Source organism: Salmo trutta, chromosome 6 (genome assembly GCF_901001165.1).
Source record: "Salmo trutta chromosome 6, fSalTru1.1, whole genome shotgun sequence".
In the NCBI taxonomy this organism is placed as follows: Eukaryota; Metazoa; Chordata; class Actinopteri; order Salmoniformes; family Salmonidae; genus Salmo; species Salmo trutta.
In genome coordinates this window covers 52019665-52037839 of record NC_042962.1, presented here as the reverse complement: position 1 = coordinate 52037839, position 18175 = coordinate 52019665, and the positions used below count along the sequence as shown (strand labels likewise).

The following is an 18175-nucleotide window of genomic DNA, read 5'->3' as shown; positions in this document are numbered from 1 at the left end:
GATTAAAACGACACTTTCAAACGACTGTGTTGTCAAAATAAAGCCAAGAAAAGCGATAACAGTAGCGTGTACAACCAGTTTTGACCCTCAAAGACATCCGTATATACGTCATAAGAAACGGACGCCGTGTTGTTGATGGTTGAGAAATGTTCAACATTTTCTGCTTTTGTGTGTAGCTAGCTAGGTTGTTTAACCTTAATTATATTAACGTTATATTGCATCAGAAGACACAATGTGAGTATTTTGTTTCACGTCACACCCATTGCAATTTCGTTTAAGATTTACTAAAGCTAACTATGTAACGTTAACGTTATTGGTACCGGAGAGCCAAGTCTGTGACCAAAAGGCATCTGAACAGCTTCTACCCCCAAGCCATAAGACTGCTGAAAAGTTAATCAAATGGCTATCCGGACAATTTACATTGACACCCTTTATTATTTATTCATGTTGATTTGTTTTGCACTGGCTCTATGCACGCTCACAGATACTACACTGACCCTCCAGCACAGACACAAAACACACACTTTCACATACGCTGCTGCTACTCTGTTTATTATATATCCTGATTGCATAGTCATTTTACCCCTACCCATATATACCTACTGAATTACCTCAACTACCAAGTAAACCAAGCACATTGACTCCGTACAGGTGTTGTGCCGAAAATCTCCCCCCTGACAAAATCCCCCTTCGCGTGAACACACTCAATTCTTCATTGCTGCGAATTGCTTGCTAGTTGAGATTTCTGCTCTTCACTCCGTTGTCAGTTTAGCCTACATTTCACTGATCTTAGTATCAGAAAGATTTGTATTTATTTGTGTCCTTCAAGGCAGCTGTCAATGATCACGTTAGGCTGCGTTTCATTTTTTTAGTTTTTTGGGCGGTTTGATCGCAGGGGAGGCGCTAGTAATGTCTGCAGTTTTCGGTTTGGCTATTTGTTTCAAGTGTATTAGTCTATAAATAAATCTCTTTGCCAAAATGTTCATCTCTCCCAAAATGTTCATCTCTCCCATGTCTTATTCGACTAGTAGTTGTTCTGAAATGTTTATTGCTTGCCTACATTTTACTCCCTCCTCTGTTTAATATAGCACACATAGATTAATTTTAAATTTCGGTTGCCTATCCTGTCGAAGTATATTCTATAGAAAATATTTGATTCTGATGTGTGCGACAGAAAGTATTTGATTCTGATGTGTGCGACAGAAAGTATTTGACTCTAGTGACAAAATGAAGGAAATTACGGGGGTCGGAAAATCCGTTTTCTTACCTTTCCTTAATTTTGTCACGAGAGTCAAATACTTTCTATAGAACAAACTTCACGTCAGGATAGGCAACCAAAATTAATAATTAATGTATGTGTGTTATATTAAACAGAGGGAGTAAAATGCTACTAAGATCAGTGAAATGTAGGCTAAACTGACAACGGAGTGCCATTGGAGGACAGAGGTTTTATTAAACAGTACCCGCAAAACACCAGTCTCAACGTCAACAGTGAAGAGGCGACTCCGGGATGCTGGTCTTCTAGGCAGAGATGCAAAGAAAAGCCATATCTCAGACTGGCCAATAAAAGGAAAATATTAAGATGGGCAAAAGAACACAGACACAGGACAGAGGAACTCTGCCTAGAAGGCCAGCATCCTGGAGTCGCCTCTTCACTGTTGACGTTGGGACTGGTGTTTTGCAGGTACTATTTAATGAAGCTGCCAGTTGAGGACTTGTGAGACGTCGGTTTCTCAAACTAGACACTCTAATGTACTTGTCCTCTTGCTCAGTTGTGCGCCGAGGCCTCCCACTCCTCTTTCTATTCTGGTTAGAGCCAGTTTACACTGTTCTGTGAAGGGAGTAGTACACAGCGTTGTACCAGATCTTCAGTTTCTTGGCAATTTCTCGCATGGAATAGCCTTCATTTCTCAGAACAAGAATAGACTGATGAGTTTCAGAAGAAAGTTCTTTGTTTCTGGCCATTTGAGCCTGTAATTGAACCCACAAATGCTGACGCTCCAGATACTCAACTAGTCTAAAGAAGGCCAGTTTTATTGCTTCTTTAATCAGAACAACAGTTTTCAGCTGTGCTAACATAATTGCAAAAGGGTTTTCTAATGATCAATTAGCCTTTTAAAATGATAAACTTGGATTAGCTAACACAACTTGCCATTTGAACACAGGAGTGATGGTTGCTGATAATGGGCCTCTGTACGCCTATGTAGATATTCCATTAAATATCAGCCGTTTCCAGCTACAATAGTCATTTACAACATTTACAATGTCTACAGTGTATTTCTGATCAATTTTATGTTATTTTTTTTTAAGTGCTTTTCTTTCAAAAACACAGAAAAGCACTTTTATTTTTTTTAAATAACATCACATTGATCAGAAATACACTGTAGACATTGTAAATGTTGTAAATGACTATTGTAGCTGGATACGTCTACAATATATATTATACAGTAAGTAAGACATGTCTTCTTTTTTTTCGTTAAAAAACATACATTGTAGACATATGTCTTACTTACTGTTGGGAATAGTCTCATAAATTAGCATTTCACTGTAAAGTCTACACCTGTTGTATAACATGACCAATAACATTTGATTTCATATTGTTGCATCTATTCATAAGCTAACATAAGCTAGCTAGCTAGTTCAGTTTGTACGACCATGGTTGTGTTTTAGTCACTGTCCAAATTGCTATTCTGATCAGCTTTCAAACACATGTTTATGAAGTTGTTTATTTTGTTTGTATTACTCAGGTCGGAATATTGGAAGTCCCAGCCGAAGAAATTCTGCCAGTACTGCAAGTGCTGGATAGCCGACAATAAACCTGTGAGTGTTGAGTAAATTGTCATGTAATTTGTACCGGTATGTAAAGTTGGTGTACTTAGCTGACTAGCTACCCATTCAGGCATAATCATCATGCTAGCTATTCAGTCTCTTTGACTAGGCCCTTCTCATGTTGCTAACGTTGAATGAATGCTTACTTGTTCTTGGTGATGTGTGTCAAAGAGAGAGTAGTCTGTTACGTTATGACTGCAAGGGGTTGTATCTGAGGACAAGATTTGATCATGTATTCACCTCTGTGCTTGTTTGTTTCTCATGCAGAGTGTTGAGTTTCATGAACGAGGGAAGAATCACAAAGAAAATGTTGCTGCCAAAATTGCTGAGGTGAGTTGTCATCATTGTGTTTTGCCTTCACTTGTGAAACATAGAAAGGTGGGTGCCTGTCAGTGCCAGGGTTGTAGCTAACATACTGCATAAAAAATACAGATGCCATAAATGTTGTGTCAATCACCTGAGACTATACTGTTTTCTATCTGGGCTCTATGTAGTCTGCTGATAACACGTTATTACACAGAGGTATCAACAGGGGTCACTGTTGCAAGGGAAACTATTGATGCATTGTAAACGCAGCTTGGCATGCATAGACCTAATGGTTGGCCTAGTGGTGTATTTCAGCAGAGATAAGGTCCAGATAAGCCACTCTCACCCCATGCTGTCATCTCATTGGTGGCTTGACTGATACTCCGGCCCCTCTTCTGTACAGATGCAAAAGAAGAGCATTGACAAGGCGAAGAAGGAGGATCGTCAGTCTAAAGAGTTTGCAACGATGGAGGCGGCTGCACTGAAAGCTTATGAGGAGGATATGAAAAGGTTGGGGATAAAACCATCAGGTAACTTCTTAGTTAAATGTTTTATTGATTTACTAACTTAATAACCTGCCAGTCTGTTTTTATTTGTACCGTCTAATGAGTGTGTAACTTATTACCATTGTTTCTTATAGTTTTTGTATTCTTATATTTTGTTATCGCGTTGTTGCATTGTCAAGAAGGAACCTGTCAAGTAAGCATTTTGTCGGATGATGTACACCATGCGTATACTGTACATACTACGACTAATGAAACTTGAAGCTTTTAAAAAGTTGTTAGAACACACTCGGTGTAAGTCGTTTTGGATAAGATGGTCTGCTCAAATGGCTAATGTATATCAATGTGATTTTGTGTGTTTGCTTAGGTTCCCCATCTCAAACCAAAGCCCAAACTCCAAGCCCAGTTCCATCTCAATCTCCATCTCCATCTCCATCTCGAAAACAAGAAAAGAAGCGAAAGCCTGGAAAGGAGAGGATGCCCAGAAACGAATCGGAGAACTGGGTGGAGGGAAAGACAGGCGAAGGACTCACATACTACTACAACTCTATGACAGGAGGTAGGCAAGGTTCACACAAGGTGCTTAAAGTAATTGAATTTGGCACTCTGAAATTCAATTACTTGAATACCTTAAAAATCTGAAATGTTCTCAAGTTGGTACTTGAATTAAAATGGGAGGAGAACAGAAAACTATCAAATATGTTAATATTAGAAAAATATATTGCTCTTACGAATTCATTTCCAGGTACACTACCGAGTTTTATTTAATGTGTTTCGCACTCTGGTTGCCAGGCGAGCTGTCTCATTCTACCCACACTGCCACTCAGCCAGGCAGGTACAGAAGCGACTGATTAGGCACTGCCAAACGTCACATCGATAGCTACAATGCTGGGCAAATATAGAGCCTTTTGTGCATAATAGAACATTTATGGGGTCTGTTATTTCAGCTAATGAAACATGGGACCAACCCTTCTATATTTTTGTTCAGTATAGTTTGCCCACCATTTTTTACCACTACATCACTGGACCTAACCAACCCACACCGTGTAAGGTGAAAATAAATGCATCAGACTTTGACATGGCGAGCATGGTGTAATCGGCCCTGGAGGGGAAAGGCACAACGCTGCATCCTGCGCTGGCGCCAGTTCTACATTGAGACTTTTTCTCTCCAGAGCTTTTTTTTTGCCTCATTCAAGGGGCGCCTGCGATATTCCACTTTATCAAGCGGCAGCTGTGCTCCTGCTGTTCTGGTTGCCGTTTACGTGCCGTTTTCCTCACACAGCCCACCCGCCCTTCTCCCGACCGGCGACTCTAAAGCTGCCAGTCAGAAGCAAGATGCTTTTTTGTAGCTATTAAGTAGTAGATTCCCAAATGCCCAATAAAATTACAACACTGTCATAAAGCTGGAGTGTGTAGTAATGCGAATAAGAAATGTGTTCACAAGTAGGCATGTCCCAAAACTCTGCTCATCACTACTCAAATTAAATCATCAGTACGGATTTACCACTAATGTATGTAGTAAATAAGTAGTGAAACAAGTATTATTGAGTAGAGCTTGTAAGGTAGTAATGAATAGTATGTTTTTTTTGTCGTGAAGTTTTGGCGAATATACCGCCATCTGGTGGCAAATAGAAACAATTGCATAATAGGAACTATTACAAATTGATGGTCCTCGAAAGCCCTTGAATTTGGTTTGCAACTATCCGTACGAACCCAAGGGTAGGCTGAAGACCACAACACCTCCGCAGATATCAGAGATGACAGGTTAAAAGTCAGACTGTGACTTTGAATCAGTTTTGAACATACACCTAGGACCATTCACCTTTCTCCTGAAGCATTGTGTTTTTATATATTTTCAGAATCTCAGTGGGACAAACCATATGGGTTGCAGGGAAAGAGCACACCATCTCCACAGCCTGGTCAAACTGAGGTACACATGACTTTTTCATGTATTTTTCTTATTACCTTTCATTTGACCAGGAAGTCTCTTGTATGTTGTTACTCATTTGATATGTTTAGAGTCAGTGTAATGTACCGAGGTAATGCATTCAAGTCCTGGTATGAACACACTTTTTTTCTGTAGATCTCCTTAGGTAGTGCCTGGATAGAGGCCGTCAGTCCTGATGGATTTACCTACTACTACAACACAGAGACTGGAGGTCAGTCTATGAAGACAGATGATGACAAGAATGATGTATGTTTGACATAATTATGTTTGACATAGTTTTGATGTTTCCCCCACTCTGACAGAGTCCAGCTGGGAAAGACCTGCAGATCTCCCTGCCAGTGGCGAGTCTGGGCCCGGGCCCAGTGGAGAGACAGTGGGCCCCCCAGGGGTAGATGACCCATCTGCCCTGCAGCCAGAACCCCTCTCTGGGGAGGACAGCTCCAACAGTACCAACGGAGCCGGGGAAGGAGAGGAATCCAAACAAGTCACCAAGATTCAGTTCAGGGTGAGACTCTGAGTTCTCAATACAACCCCATTGGTAGTGAATGGGCACAAACAATAGTAGGCATTAGTTTAGGCTTTGAGTCATGGTGACTGACAATCATTTCAATAATAATTTGCTCTCCTCACAAAAAGAATACACCGCCTTCAGACAAGGAGGGAGAGGATAAAGATGGTGAGGATGATGGGGGGAAGGGAGACGAAGAGGCCAAAGACACACCGACAGCTGTGCCTGAGGAGAAAGAGGAGAGGCCTGCTGTTAAGAAGCCCAGGAAGACCAACCCTTACGGAGCCTGGGAGCAGATACAGGAAGAAGAAGAGCCTTAGTAAGAGACTGTTATACTGTCAATGTCTTCATTTGGATTTAACTATGAGATTTTGTTACAGTTTTCCTTAATGAACAGGACCCTGGTGCTAGTCTGTCTCTACTTTAGCCAACTTGTTATTGTGTGCCTTATTAAATGCTAAACTAATAACTCACCTATCTGCTCTATACCCCATGTTCTCTCCTCCAGTGAGAAAGTGGACCTGCAGCTACCACAGGTGGAAGGTTCAGCTAGCGCCCCCGCGGAGCTGCCACCTGAGCCCAAACCCAAGTTTAGGGAGCGTATCATCACCTCTCTGGGCGACGAGGGTGGCCCCGCGTCGGGAGCCGGGGCCACGTTCAGGAAGAGGAAAGCAGAGAACGGGAAATCCTCCAGGAGCCTGAGGCAACGGGGGGATGATGACTAATACCCAGGCTAACTCAGATATGAACTCTTTTTAAACAGACAAGGCTTGACAAACTGGGGGATGTTGTTGGGAGACTGTTGTTATTGTGTAAGGGGACAATTCTAGCAACGTCATATCAATACCTGGATACGCAGGTCAGGTCCCTGTGGGCTACAGAGAACCCGAGTTAGCTACTCACCAAGATGCCATCATTTCAGAATTGTTCAGGTTGAATTTTACCCATCCAAGTTACAGTATATCAGCAGCTTTTGGGGTTGAACGATAGGACAAGCAGACGTCTGAAACAAGCTGGATCAGTGGCTTTAGCTGTCCTAACTTGAAGTGTTACTCTTAACAATTTCCTTTTTCAATGCCTGATGCCCTCCTGCTTTTTTTATTTGACTTGAATAGCATACAGCCGTGACAGACACAGACAATATCATTCCCAGAGATATTTTCTTATGTGTGTGTGATGTATTTTTAACTGGATAATTTGTGAAGGACCGCTGTGATGTCCTTACTGTGGTGGTGGTTGTCATTTTCCACATCACCACCTGTACATGCTCAGGCCTGGGTCTCCCAAAACCATCTTAGCACTAAGGTCATCTTTTGTCTATTTAGTTTCAATGGAATTAAAATGATCCTTGTGCTACAATGCTTTGGGGAAACCCAGCCCTGAACCGTACCCCAACATGGTTGGAGTATGCGACAAGGAGAATGCAAAGTTTTCTACAGTATGATTGATGAAATATTGTACTTGAATATATACTCTGCTGGTGTGGACATTTTCTCTATGCTTCTTCCTTTAGTCCACAGCCTTTAGTCCTCAGTAATCAATAGTCTTCCATGGATTTATTTTGCACTTCTGTCAAAGCAACTCAAACATTTCACAGGGGCTCGAGTATCCTCGACGGTAATTCAACCCTTCATTGGTGCCAATACACGCTCATTGCTATGGCTGTGTAGGAGAGATACTGATGCCATGGCTGGCCAGCTGCCAGACAGCCTGGGTGCTTGAGATTAGAGCGTGTGTGTTGGGCTGAAACATAGCTCTGACACACCCAATAGTGTGTATCGCCAACTATTTTCAGTAACATTTTAGGACTTTATTAAGATGCTAGGGTGTAATTGTGTACATGTTTGAGACTGGTTAAAGAGCTGGGTTGTCTGCAGCCAGGCTCTCTCTGCTCTCTTTTCTCCACCCACACGCCATTCTTTTCACAAACTGAACCAGGATCAGTGTTCGCGCCACTGCTTCCATATCTGGTCTGACTGTTCTCCTGTCAGTGCTGCAGCAGTGGGTCATGTTAGCTAGCTCCCAGAACTAAGGCGTCACACTGTCCTTGAGTCGGTATCTCTGACTGCAGGTCACCACCAGCTCCAGCAGAGCCTCCTTGTCTCCGTGTTCCAACAGCTCTGAGATCAGATCATCCAGGGGCTCCCCGCCCCTCATGAACTCCTGCCAAGAGAATACAGAAGACACGTTAACCAACTATTACCACTACATGTAAAAGCATGACATGACAAACATTACACAACAAATCATCTTCCATTATAGACTGCTTGTTTGCATAGTTAGAAGTCCACCTTGATATCTCTGGTCACATAGCCAGTCCGGTGATCTGTCACGCGGTCCTGGCTGAAGTTGTAGGTGGGAATCCTTTCCGACTGGGAGCGAGTGCCAGCCTGGAGAAGGAGTGACATGAATGGCTCTGAGGTGAGTTGGGGAGAGAGAAAGGGGGAGGGAGGAGGGGGACAGTAAAGCGTTAGGATGGGACTGTGTATCGGGGATCACCTGCTGTTTGCGTGCCGTAAGTCTCTGCTCTGTCTCTGCCCTTCATGCTCTGGTAGAGGCGGGCCTTCAGCAGGCGCAGGGCCGTGTCATGATTCTGCAGCTGAGAGCGGGACGTCTGACACCGTACCTAGGGTCAGAGCAGGGGTCAGTCAGTAATTCCATTTCAATATCAGGAGATCAATTCAAAATCAAGAATTGAGAGGTGCCATTGGTTTTCAATAACGATATTAAAAAAACTTCTTAAAGTGAATTTTCAATACATATTGAAAATATGTAAGCTCTTACCTGTTGGCAGGTGTACTATTCGGACAGCACTGTCGGTTGTGTTGACACTTTGACCTCCCGCCCCTCTCGATCTGAACGTATCAACCCGCAGGTCCTTAGGGTCAATGCTGATGTCCAGCTACAAAACAGGATGCCAATTTATTATCGTTCAAACAGACAGACAGACGGGTGTACCTCGTTGGGTTGTGGCAGGACGATGACGGTCATGGTTCCTGTGTGAATGCGTTGCATCCTGGAGGACAGGCCCACCTCGGGGATCCTCTGGACCCGGTGTGTCCCTCCCTCATGCTTCAGACGCCGGTACACACTCTCCCCCGCTATCCTTAATGCCGCATGGTGCAGTCCACCTGAGTGAATCAAATCAGACAAACACACCAATCAATCATACATAAACAGACACTTTCATCCAGTGACCCATAAAACACAGACAGTAGGACAGACAGAAGAGAAGCATTACCATATTCAGCAGGTATGTAGTTGATCTCAAAGTCCCAGTTCTTATAGCTGGCAAGGCCTTGGTACATGTCAAACATCTCTCTGGTGAACTGTTGACAGATGTCACCTGGATCAAAACATGTGTACCAGAGGGGACATACATTATCATTAGGAACCAGGTGTGTAATGGAGAGTCGTTGTCCATGTCCTATGCTGTTCATTGAGTAATTACAGTTCACTGACTCACCTCCTGTTGTCCGCCCTGTTACCACCTCCAGAAGGACATTACTGGTGCCATGTGGGTCACTGGGTACTAGTGTCTGGATCAACTGGGGGAATATGAATTCAGATTTTCTCATCAAGTTCCAGACTGACCAAGGAAGACATTTAAGATGTTCTGTGTCTAATGTCTGTTCGTACATCTTTTCTCAATGACTCGATTCTTTGGGTGATCTGTGCTTGTTCCTCTTTCAGTAGCTGGACCATTTGTCGGTCTTCCTCTTTGGAACCGACTGTCCCTGTAAAAGGAGAATATGGATGACACTAGAACGTTTTCAGATACATGACACATCTCACGGTTAGCACATTGTTTTTGAAGCATTGGCGACCTCTTCTGGTCATTGCGGCACGCAGGCGTTACAGACACTTATGAAAGGAAGATACAAAAAGACCGCTAGCTAGTTAGCAATTAACAAAATACACAAAACATAACACAGCTTACTTTGAAGCAGAGTTTCAACCTCCTCTAGGTCTTTCGCGGCATGTTCAGCGCTGGTGAAAGTCCCACCTGTCTCTTGTTCAACTCTTTCCTGGCGGGGTCGTTGAGAAACCCATGTTGTAATGTTTTGGTGACATCTCTGTACTCTTCCACAAGCTGCCGAAGATATCTTTGCCCAGACTCATTCCTGTATAAATCGCCCAAATGATTGTTACAAGAACGTCTTGATGATACGAGTGATCGATTTGCTAGTTCCTTCCATATTCTCTTGCGCATGTGGAGAGACGAGGCCACACAGTCGAATACATTTCTGCGTAAGCATCTGGCTACAGTGTATACGAAATAAGTGTAAACTGGTTACATGAGTTTATCATCTCATATTTAGTAACATTGTAAAGAATATAATCACGCTTCCAGCAAGTTGAAAGAGTGGTGTTGAATGCTGGGATATGTAGTCAATAATAATGTTTTTCGCACAGTATTTTACAACAGCACCCCTGGTGGTGTTAAAAGGCTGTTTAAATTCATCTGTAATCTGATTGGTCCTCAAAGAGGGGGTACTAAACTGAGAAAACTACCTCCTAAAACTTATATTGGTAATGAGAATACGCTGAAATACAAACATATCTCGGGGGAAAGCATAGCCTAACATTGGGTCTGTTTTTATGAAACACAGTGGATATTTAGCGTTCAGTGTTAAACGGATTTTTATGAAATGGAAAGCAGTCTGCCAAGATTTCAGCAGCTCAGGAGAACAGAACCAACTTCAAACAGAACTCTTATTGGTACCGTCGTTTTCATGGGATTACTTCAAGTGGTATCAAGTGTTGCTGTTGTACTTCACTTGACAGGTCATCTTCAACAGGTAAAGTAATCATAATAATACAAATACTAATGCATAGGTCTCTTACATTGGAGTATACCAAAAGTCTCCTCTAAAAATGATCATAAAATCTATGTAATTCTATAGCACAAAGTTGTATTTTGTAAGAAAAAAGTTATTGTCATAACAGTTTGCAGGTGCTGCAAGAAAACATTGGACCAAAAAATTATTAAATACAATGATTGCCACAAATACACATTGCACTAAATGCAATCCATTTCAAGTGGTTGCTCTCTCACCACAACATCTATAACACATTACACTTCAGAGGCAAAGTGTTTCATATTGTATGGACGGTTTTACTGGCTATTGCCTCTTATGGCTTACAAAGTAGCCTTATGTATTACAAGAGAGCAACAAATCAAATAAAAGTTTATTGGTTTACACAGATTTGCAGATGTTATCGCAGGTGCCTCAAAATGCTTGTGTTTCTAGCTCCAACAGTGCAGTAATACCTAACAATACAAAACAATATACACATAATCCAAAAAGTATAAAGAAAGAAATTAAGAAATATCAGAATGAGCAATGTCAGAGTCCAGAATATGAATATGTATATTGGTGTGTAGGGACAGTACATTAATAGAGAAGGTGTGTACAGCAGTAGTTATATAGGATGAGCTATTACTAGAATACAGTATATACTGTACATATAAAGTGGCCTCATGGGTGGAATGTTATTCATATATTTCATAATTAATAAACATTATTTCAAAAACCTGCAGAAAATCCGATGTTTCTATGTCAAACGGTTTTGTTATATTTCAGTCTTCTGTGATGTATATGAAGTGTAATATTGAAATGCAAACTCAAAATGTAATACATTTCTACTCTATATCTGACACGGTGCCAGATGTCTTCTTTTTAAGCCCATAACCATATGTGTGAAGGTGAATACTTGTTTCAAAGTAGATTTGTTTAAGACTACCAAGAAATACACTGTGTGACCCTGATTTAGCCTACTGCAGTAAAAAAGTTTAAGTGACAAGTGGTCAATAACTCTATAAATGCATCTAACAGCAGTTTATCGATGCCCAATGAGGGATTTGGGCTACTGTGACCTCTAACCTCTCTTGCCGCTGTCTCTGTTGTCAACTTCAGGTCACCCAGACCGGACCAGCCCTAGTTGAGACTTCGGACGACCTCCGGAGAGGGGAGTCACAGAGGTGCCCCAAAAAACCCAGGGAGGTCACACCCTCAGCCCACCTGCCCATTCAGCCTCCCAGTGGGCACATCCAGAGAGACATCCAGGACACCATGATCCACTGGGACCACGCCCATGGACACCTGTCCAAGATCGGGTACCATGACGGCAGGATCCTGGTCCACAAGGGAGGCCTGTACTACATCTACGCCAAAACCTGCTTCAGGTACTACGACCAGGTAGAGGAGTCACTGTTGGAGTCTGAGTCTCATGCTCCAGGGAGAAGAGAGGCTTCAGCAGAGCCTAGCATTCACAGAGAAGATGGAGCTGGGGCCGGGGCTGGTGCCCTTCTTATACAATACGTGTTCCACGAGCGTCACAGTCACAATGTCCCTCTCAAGCCAGCTGTGCTGATGAAAAGCGGCAGCACCAGGCACTGGCAGAGGGGCCACTACCACATGTGTTGTCAGCAGCAGGGAGGGGCTTTCCCCCTGGGGCCCGGGGACAGTATCTACGTCAGCGTGTCCAACTCCTGGCTGCTGGACCCGGAAGCTGAGGGAAGCTACTTCGGGGCCTTTAGAATCAGTCGATGATGAATGAGGAAGGAGACGCAGGGCACTTAATTGATGAATTAGTAACTGATATCTCTTTAATCCCATTCCCAGCTCAGGGCTGTAGATGAGGTGGAATTCATCTCTGTTAGATAGCTGGACTGTCTGCATATGGAATAGAGTTTTGTATTTTTATACTGTGAAATCAAACTGAATTTGGCTCACTTTTAGTTTTATGAAGTTTTCAATATTTATGTATTTTCTGATGTCCCTCGTATTCAATTCTGTGTTCAGTAGCCATATACAATTGTAAAAATACAGGAGAGAGATTATAAATGCTCTGTTATTATCACCAATATTGCCATGCTTCAAACCATTTTATAGGAAAACAGGGATACCATTTGACCATTACATTTCACCCTGAGAGACTGTTTTACCTCAGCAGATCTCTGAAAACTTGACACGGTCTCTCAGGCGTACGAGCGCAGGGCGCCTCGATTTGATGTGCTTTCTGTGGTTAGAAGGGAATAACTCCAGTTAGTGTTGCATGCTGGGAGTGCTGTGTCACACACATTTAGAGGCCCCCTACGCTCCTTACTCATTCCCCGATTTCACTGACCCCTACAGTCCTGCCCCTCCCCCACCCCGCCTCATGTCTCTGATTTAAATTGAAATGAGATACTCTTTTGTTGACGTGTAACGTCATTACTATGCTCAGTTTGCCTTCACATGAAAATCCATTTGAAAAGTGAGGAATCGATCTGTCCATGCTTGGATTAGAACAATTCAACACACACACACCATGTTTCCCTTGAAAGCTTTCTTCACTCTTATGTCATTTCCATGTCAAAGCGTGCATTAACGCCACCTAACTACACCATCTCAGCTCTACAGTTGCACTGTTAAGAGAGTATTAATGTCGTCCACTGAAACAAAGACTGTTTCATTTGTTTTCAGTCTGGTATATAGCTGGCACCACTCTGTAACCTTTCAGAAAATGGGCAACAATATCACACGAATCAGCTCGGCTTTCAATAAAGGTTTCATTTGTAAAACTGCTGATGCAAGCACTCAAATTACTATACTTCAAATCAGTAGAGGCTGCTGAGGGGAGGACAGCTCATAATAATGTCTGGAACGGAGCAAATGGAATGGCATCAAACACATGGAAACCTCAGTATCAGTATTCACCTCAAAACACAGGTGGCCCAAATAACAGCAGATGAGATGAATAACAGGGTATTAATGTAGTTGACCACCCACAGCCAACTACCCCTGTTCTAGGCCTATTAATGGTATTTAAAAGATCAACATTGCATGAAATTAAAAATAAACATAGCTATGTTCTACTGTATCTCCATCCATCCCCTCTTCACTGTCTCTCTTCCTATTTTGAGGAAGGATGGAGTGGGCAAAATAATAGCAACAGATACTTTTAGTTAATGTTTTGTTGTGTTGACACAATGCAGACTAGGGTAAAAACAGGAACACCTGTGACCTAATCAAAACCGTCTCTTTGGCACACATGTTTTAGTGCTGATGAAACACAGGGAATGAGAGACAATGTCAGGGAACCAGACAGGAAATAGTTGTGGTTATATTGAGTCACAGATGGAGGGAGGGATTGGAAGGAGGGAGGGAGGGATTGGAGGAAGGGAGGGAGGGACAGTAGGAGGGAGGGAAGGAGGCATGGAGGGGGAGCACCCTGTTGAGTCATACATACTGTTTATCCTGTTGTGTCTATGTGACTGAGACTGAGATTGACTGAGGAGGGCTCTATTTAATCAAACACACATGAGAAATTCAAACGCATAAAAAGTTAATTGGATGTAATGGCGCAATAGCCTATAAGATCATGATGTTCACTGCCGCACATCTGTTTTGTTTTCAGAACTGGTTATGGGGCACCGGCACACACCTGTTCCTATTGCGTACACCATAAACTTGTCTCAATAAAGCCACAAGACTCAGAAACCAAAGCAGCTAATTACTCAGAACTTTAGCATCTGGAGGCAAACATGTTAACAATAATAGCCCAGTGTTTTCCCTATACCTAAGCATTCAACTTCAAATGGGGAATTCCAACTGTCATCACGTTCAAACAATTTGCTGTTTTTAGTGCGCAAACAAACCCAAACAACAAATCAAATATTTACATCCACCAGCACAAATAACTGGCAGGTCCTGTGCTAGTAAATCAAATCTATCGACTATTGTTTACCAAATGGCGGGTCCCTCACCAGCCTTCAGCCCAGCTAGCGCCTTCACAGCCAAATCCTACTGGGTCATGGCTTTATAGGCTGCATGGGCCTGGGAAAGAAACCTTGTTTTGTTCATCTGGATGGTCGCAATACATTTCTAGTTGGCTGCACAAAAACTGAAAGGATTTGATCCTATCGCACACACACGCGCACACACGTACAGGAAATGTGCATGGAAGCGTAATGGGGATGTATCAGTACTGGCTTCCTTATATCCTTCCTATATTCTGGTTTTAGTAAGGAAACAAAATGGGTGACTGAGTACATATCCTGGAGGGCTGCTGTGTGCAATCAAATAGCCTACAGACACATTTTATACATAACTGCCGTCTTTTCATATCATAAATTAGATTTATAAAGGTATAGAGAGAGCGAGAGAGAGAGAGAATGGTCCTTACTTTATTCGCTAACCCCAAAACACCACGTGTGGACCTAACCAGTAGGGGCCTCACACTGGGAACAAAGGAACATGTAAATACACATAACTGACATTTATACTGTCTCATACCACCAGAAACCATAGTGACAAGTCCCTGTCATTTATCACATACAAATTGTGTATCGAATCAAATCCGGACATCTGGCAATCCATTGTAAAATAAATTAATATGAAAATTAGGGCTACATTTCCCTTAGTTTACTTCACTGACCAATGGATTTGAATAACAATCACAATTTATTTCCCCTACATTTTCAGTGGGAAGGGCACAAATGAACGTTTCTCTTTGGGTGTGTCCGAACTTGTGGTTTCTTTAATGGTTTAATTCTTAACATAAGTATGTTGTTTTACTCAGCAAAGGTGAAGTCAGTCAAAATGGGGCGTATTGGGGGAATCCCACCTGAACCCCCCCAGGAACTTCAGCCAGGCCAAGAGAGCGCACGTGCTGAGCTGAGCGCGAAAATCAACTCTGTTTGCGCACACAACAACAAACGTGTCAACATGGCCAACTCTGCTGGGATGACGATGGAAAATGGCAAGAAAACATATAGCAAATTCCTTATAAAATGTTGGACTACCTGTATTATCTTGGGATGCTTTGCTCTAACAGCCGAAAGTGGCCCTCCAGGAGCAAAAACAAGTGCTCAGCTCTCTCCAGGTAAATCTCTCCTTACCTGCTAACACACTGACCAGTAACATTTTGAAACTCCAGGAACACTGTAATTATTGCTGCTTACATTATATAAATTTTCCATGCAACATTAATATTAGAACATTTGTTTTAACACTCAGTGTAAAGCAATGTTGTTTTCATCTGCTACCAGGCCATACTATCAGACATTCAGAAGAAAGGCAAAGAAGCTGAAGTGGAGTTAAAATCCAACGTGAGGCAGATTCTCATCCTGGAGGGTGAGATGGAACACTTGCAGCGACACATGCAAGACCTGGGCTTGCGTTCCATCACCGTCTACAACGAAAACACAGAGCTCCGACTGCTGATCGAGGAAGAGGAGGACAACTCCAGCTGCGTGCTGGCCGGTTACAACACCTACCGGAACAAGATGGAGGGCCACCGGACAGCCGTCTTGCAAGCGGAGAGCCAGACGAAGGCTCACAGGGAGCTAGTGGAGAAGAGGGCTCTGGTCAGAGTGCTCACAGAGAGGAGAGAGGAGCTGAGGGCCGACCTGGAGAACCCAGAGGGGAACGCTGTGAAGCAGGCACAGGTCAGAGCAGCTGAGGAACCAGTGTAGATGTTGACAGATTACAGTCATATGGGATACGTAAAAAAAAAAACGTTCATTTGGTCCTGTGATCCGTGTCTTCTCCACTTCATCTGTTCGCAAGTTATCGTGAATCAGTAATAAAACTGCAATCTCTTGACAGAAAGAGATGGATGACATGAGGGGGCAGATCTCAGCCCGGAGGAAGATGGTGACTGAGAGAAGAGAGCTCATCCTGAAGGAGTTTGAGAGTCACACACTGATCAAGAAGCATATCGAGGTACGGTAGTGAATCCCTATTGTCTGATGCTCACTTACCCCCTTTTTCCTCTCATCCAACAGAAAATAACTCACTCCATACAGTTTATGTTAGATAAAGACCCACCAATTACAGTATTCATAATAAGAATAACTTTTTATCTGGTACCTTTCGAACATGCAGCTCAAAGTGGTGTACATACAAAAAGGAAAGAAATGCAGGACAATGTCAACAAAAATCAAAAAGTACAATATTTGTTTAAAACCATAGTGTGTTGTTCTCAGATCCAGAACAGACGGTATGATGCCATCGTGAAGCGTCTCCACTGCCAACTGATGAAGGCCCAGTCCGGCCACAGGACTGGGCCTACCACATATCTACCACATGGAGAGAGAGATCCAGGACCTCAAGAGACACCTCGAGGTGCCATAAGTTAGCGTTCTGGTTCATAAAACTGTACGTTTTGTAGTATGACCTAAGGCTAGGAGTTTTCCCAAGCCAAGACATACTTCAGGCCCTAGTGTAGGTCTGTGCGTAACAGTTTTGTTGCTGTTCATTTTCTATTTTACATTTTTCTCTCTCATAGTTTTTTCAGTGAAAGTAATGAATTGGGAAGCCGTTAAACAAAACATGTTTTTACAGAAAACTGTCTTTCCCTCCCCATTAAAAATAACTTGGGTTTCTCCCTGAATTTAGACATAAAACTGTGACACTCACTGGCCAGCAGAGGGCAATGGTGTCAACCAAGAAATAGCAACTATTCCTGTGTTACTGTGTAGAAGACAATAATCACTGTCAGTCACTTTGTAGACAAAACTATCTTTATTGGTGTGTTTCTCTCCTGTCTCTCATCATCTTGACAAAAACAACAGATCAGAACAGGAGACGAACTGATGAGATGGAGACGTGAAGGAAACCTTTTATACATTAAACCATGGCAGGGATCGCCTTAGCGTAAATGCTGTACATGATAGAACCAACTACCGGCGGATTACACACACACTAAGACACGCAACATCAGAGGAACAGAATACTGAGTCATCATCAACGGTTTTAGGGTTAGAGAATAAAGTAAGGACCAAACTTTCCTTTCTCTCTCTCTCTCTCTCTCTCTCTCTCTCTCTCTCTCTCTCTCTCTCTCTCTCTCTCTCTCTCTCTCTCTCTCTCTCTCTCTCATGAATAATTGATGGTGCTTTTAAACGGAACAAAAATAAGATGAAACAGGGTAGAAACGTGTGAGTGTTTTGTTTGTTTGAGTGTGTGAACACAGTGCTTTCTCATTATGTTCCCTTCCCGACATTAAAGAAGTTTCGGTCCCGAGACTCTCTTTCTCTCTCCTTTTCTTTGTTTATTTCTCTCTCACACTGCCTGCTTCCCTCTCCCCCTC

At 42.7% G+C, this 18175-nt stretch overlaps 3 protein-coding genes and 1 pseudogene across 3 annotated transcripts; 3 read left to right on the top strand and 1 right to left on the bottom strand.

The window, feature by feature from the left end:
* Positions 1-97: 97 nt before the first annotated feature.
* Positions 98-7581, top strand: LOC115196237 (WW domain-binding protein 4-like). Its single transcript, XM_029756865.1, has 10 exons — positions 98-234; positions 2748-2820; positions 3097-3159; positions 3539-3665; positions 4006-4197; positions 5498-5568; positions 5722-5797; positions 5889-6091; positions 6223-6413; positions 6603-7581. Coding segments are annotated over exons 1-10 (1215 nt in total). The 5' UTR covers positions 98-232; the 3' UTR covers positions 6820-7581.
* On the bottom strand, positions 7207-10405 carry LOC115195155 (peptide chain release factor 1, mitochondrial-like; annotated as a pseudogene).
* Positions 10406-10416: 11 nt separating this feature from the next.
* On the top strand, positions 10417-13664 carry LOC115196238 (tumor necrosis factor ligand superfamily member 11-like). The gene is made up of 2 exons (XM_029756866.1): positions 10417-10896; positions 12016-13664. Exons 1-2 carry the CDS (start codon positions 10747-10749, stop codon positions 12649-12651), a joined length of 786 nt encoding a protein of 261 aa, XP_029612726.1. The 5' UTR covers positions 10417-10746; the 3' UTR covers positions 12652-13664.
* A 2267-nt stretch (positions 13665-15931) lies between these two features.
* On the top strand, positions 15932-17736 carry LOC115196236 (coiled-coil domain-containing protein 122-like). Its single transcript, XM_029756863.1, has 5 exons — positions 15932-15967; positions 16134-16532; positions 16693-16809; positions 17073-17211; positions 17661-17736. The coding sequence occupies exons 2-5, from the start codon at positions 16224-16226 to the stop codon at positions 17696-17698; spliced, it is 603 nt and encodes a 200-aa protein (XP_029612723.1). The 5' UTR covers positions 15932-15967; positions 16134-16223; the 3' UTR covers positions 17699-17736.
* The last annotated feature ends 439 nt before the right edge of the window (positions 17737-18175 follow it).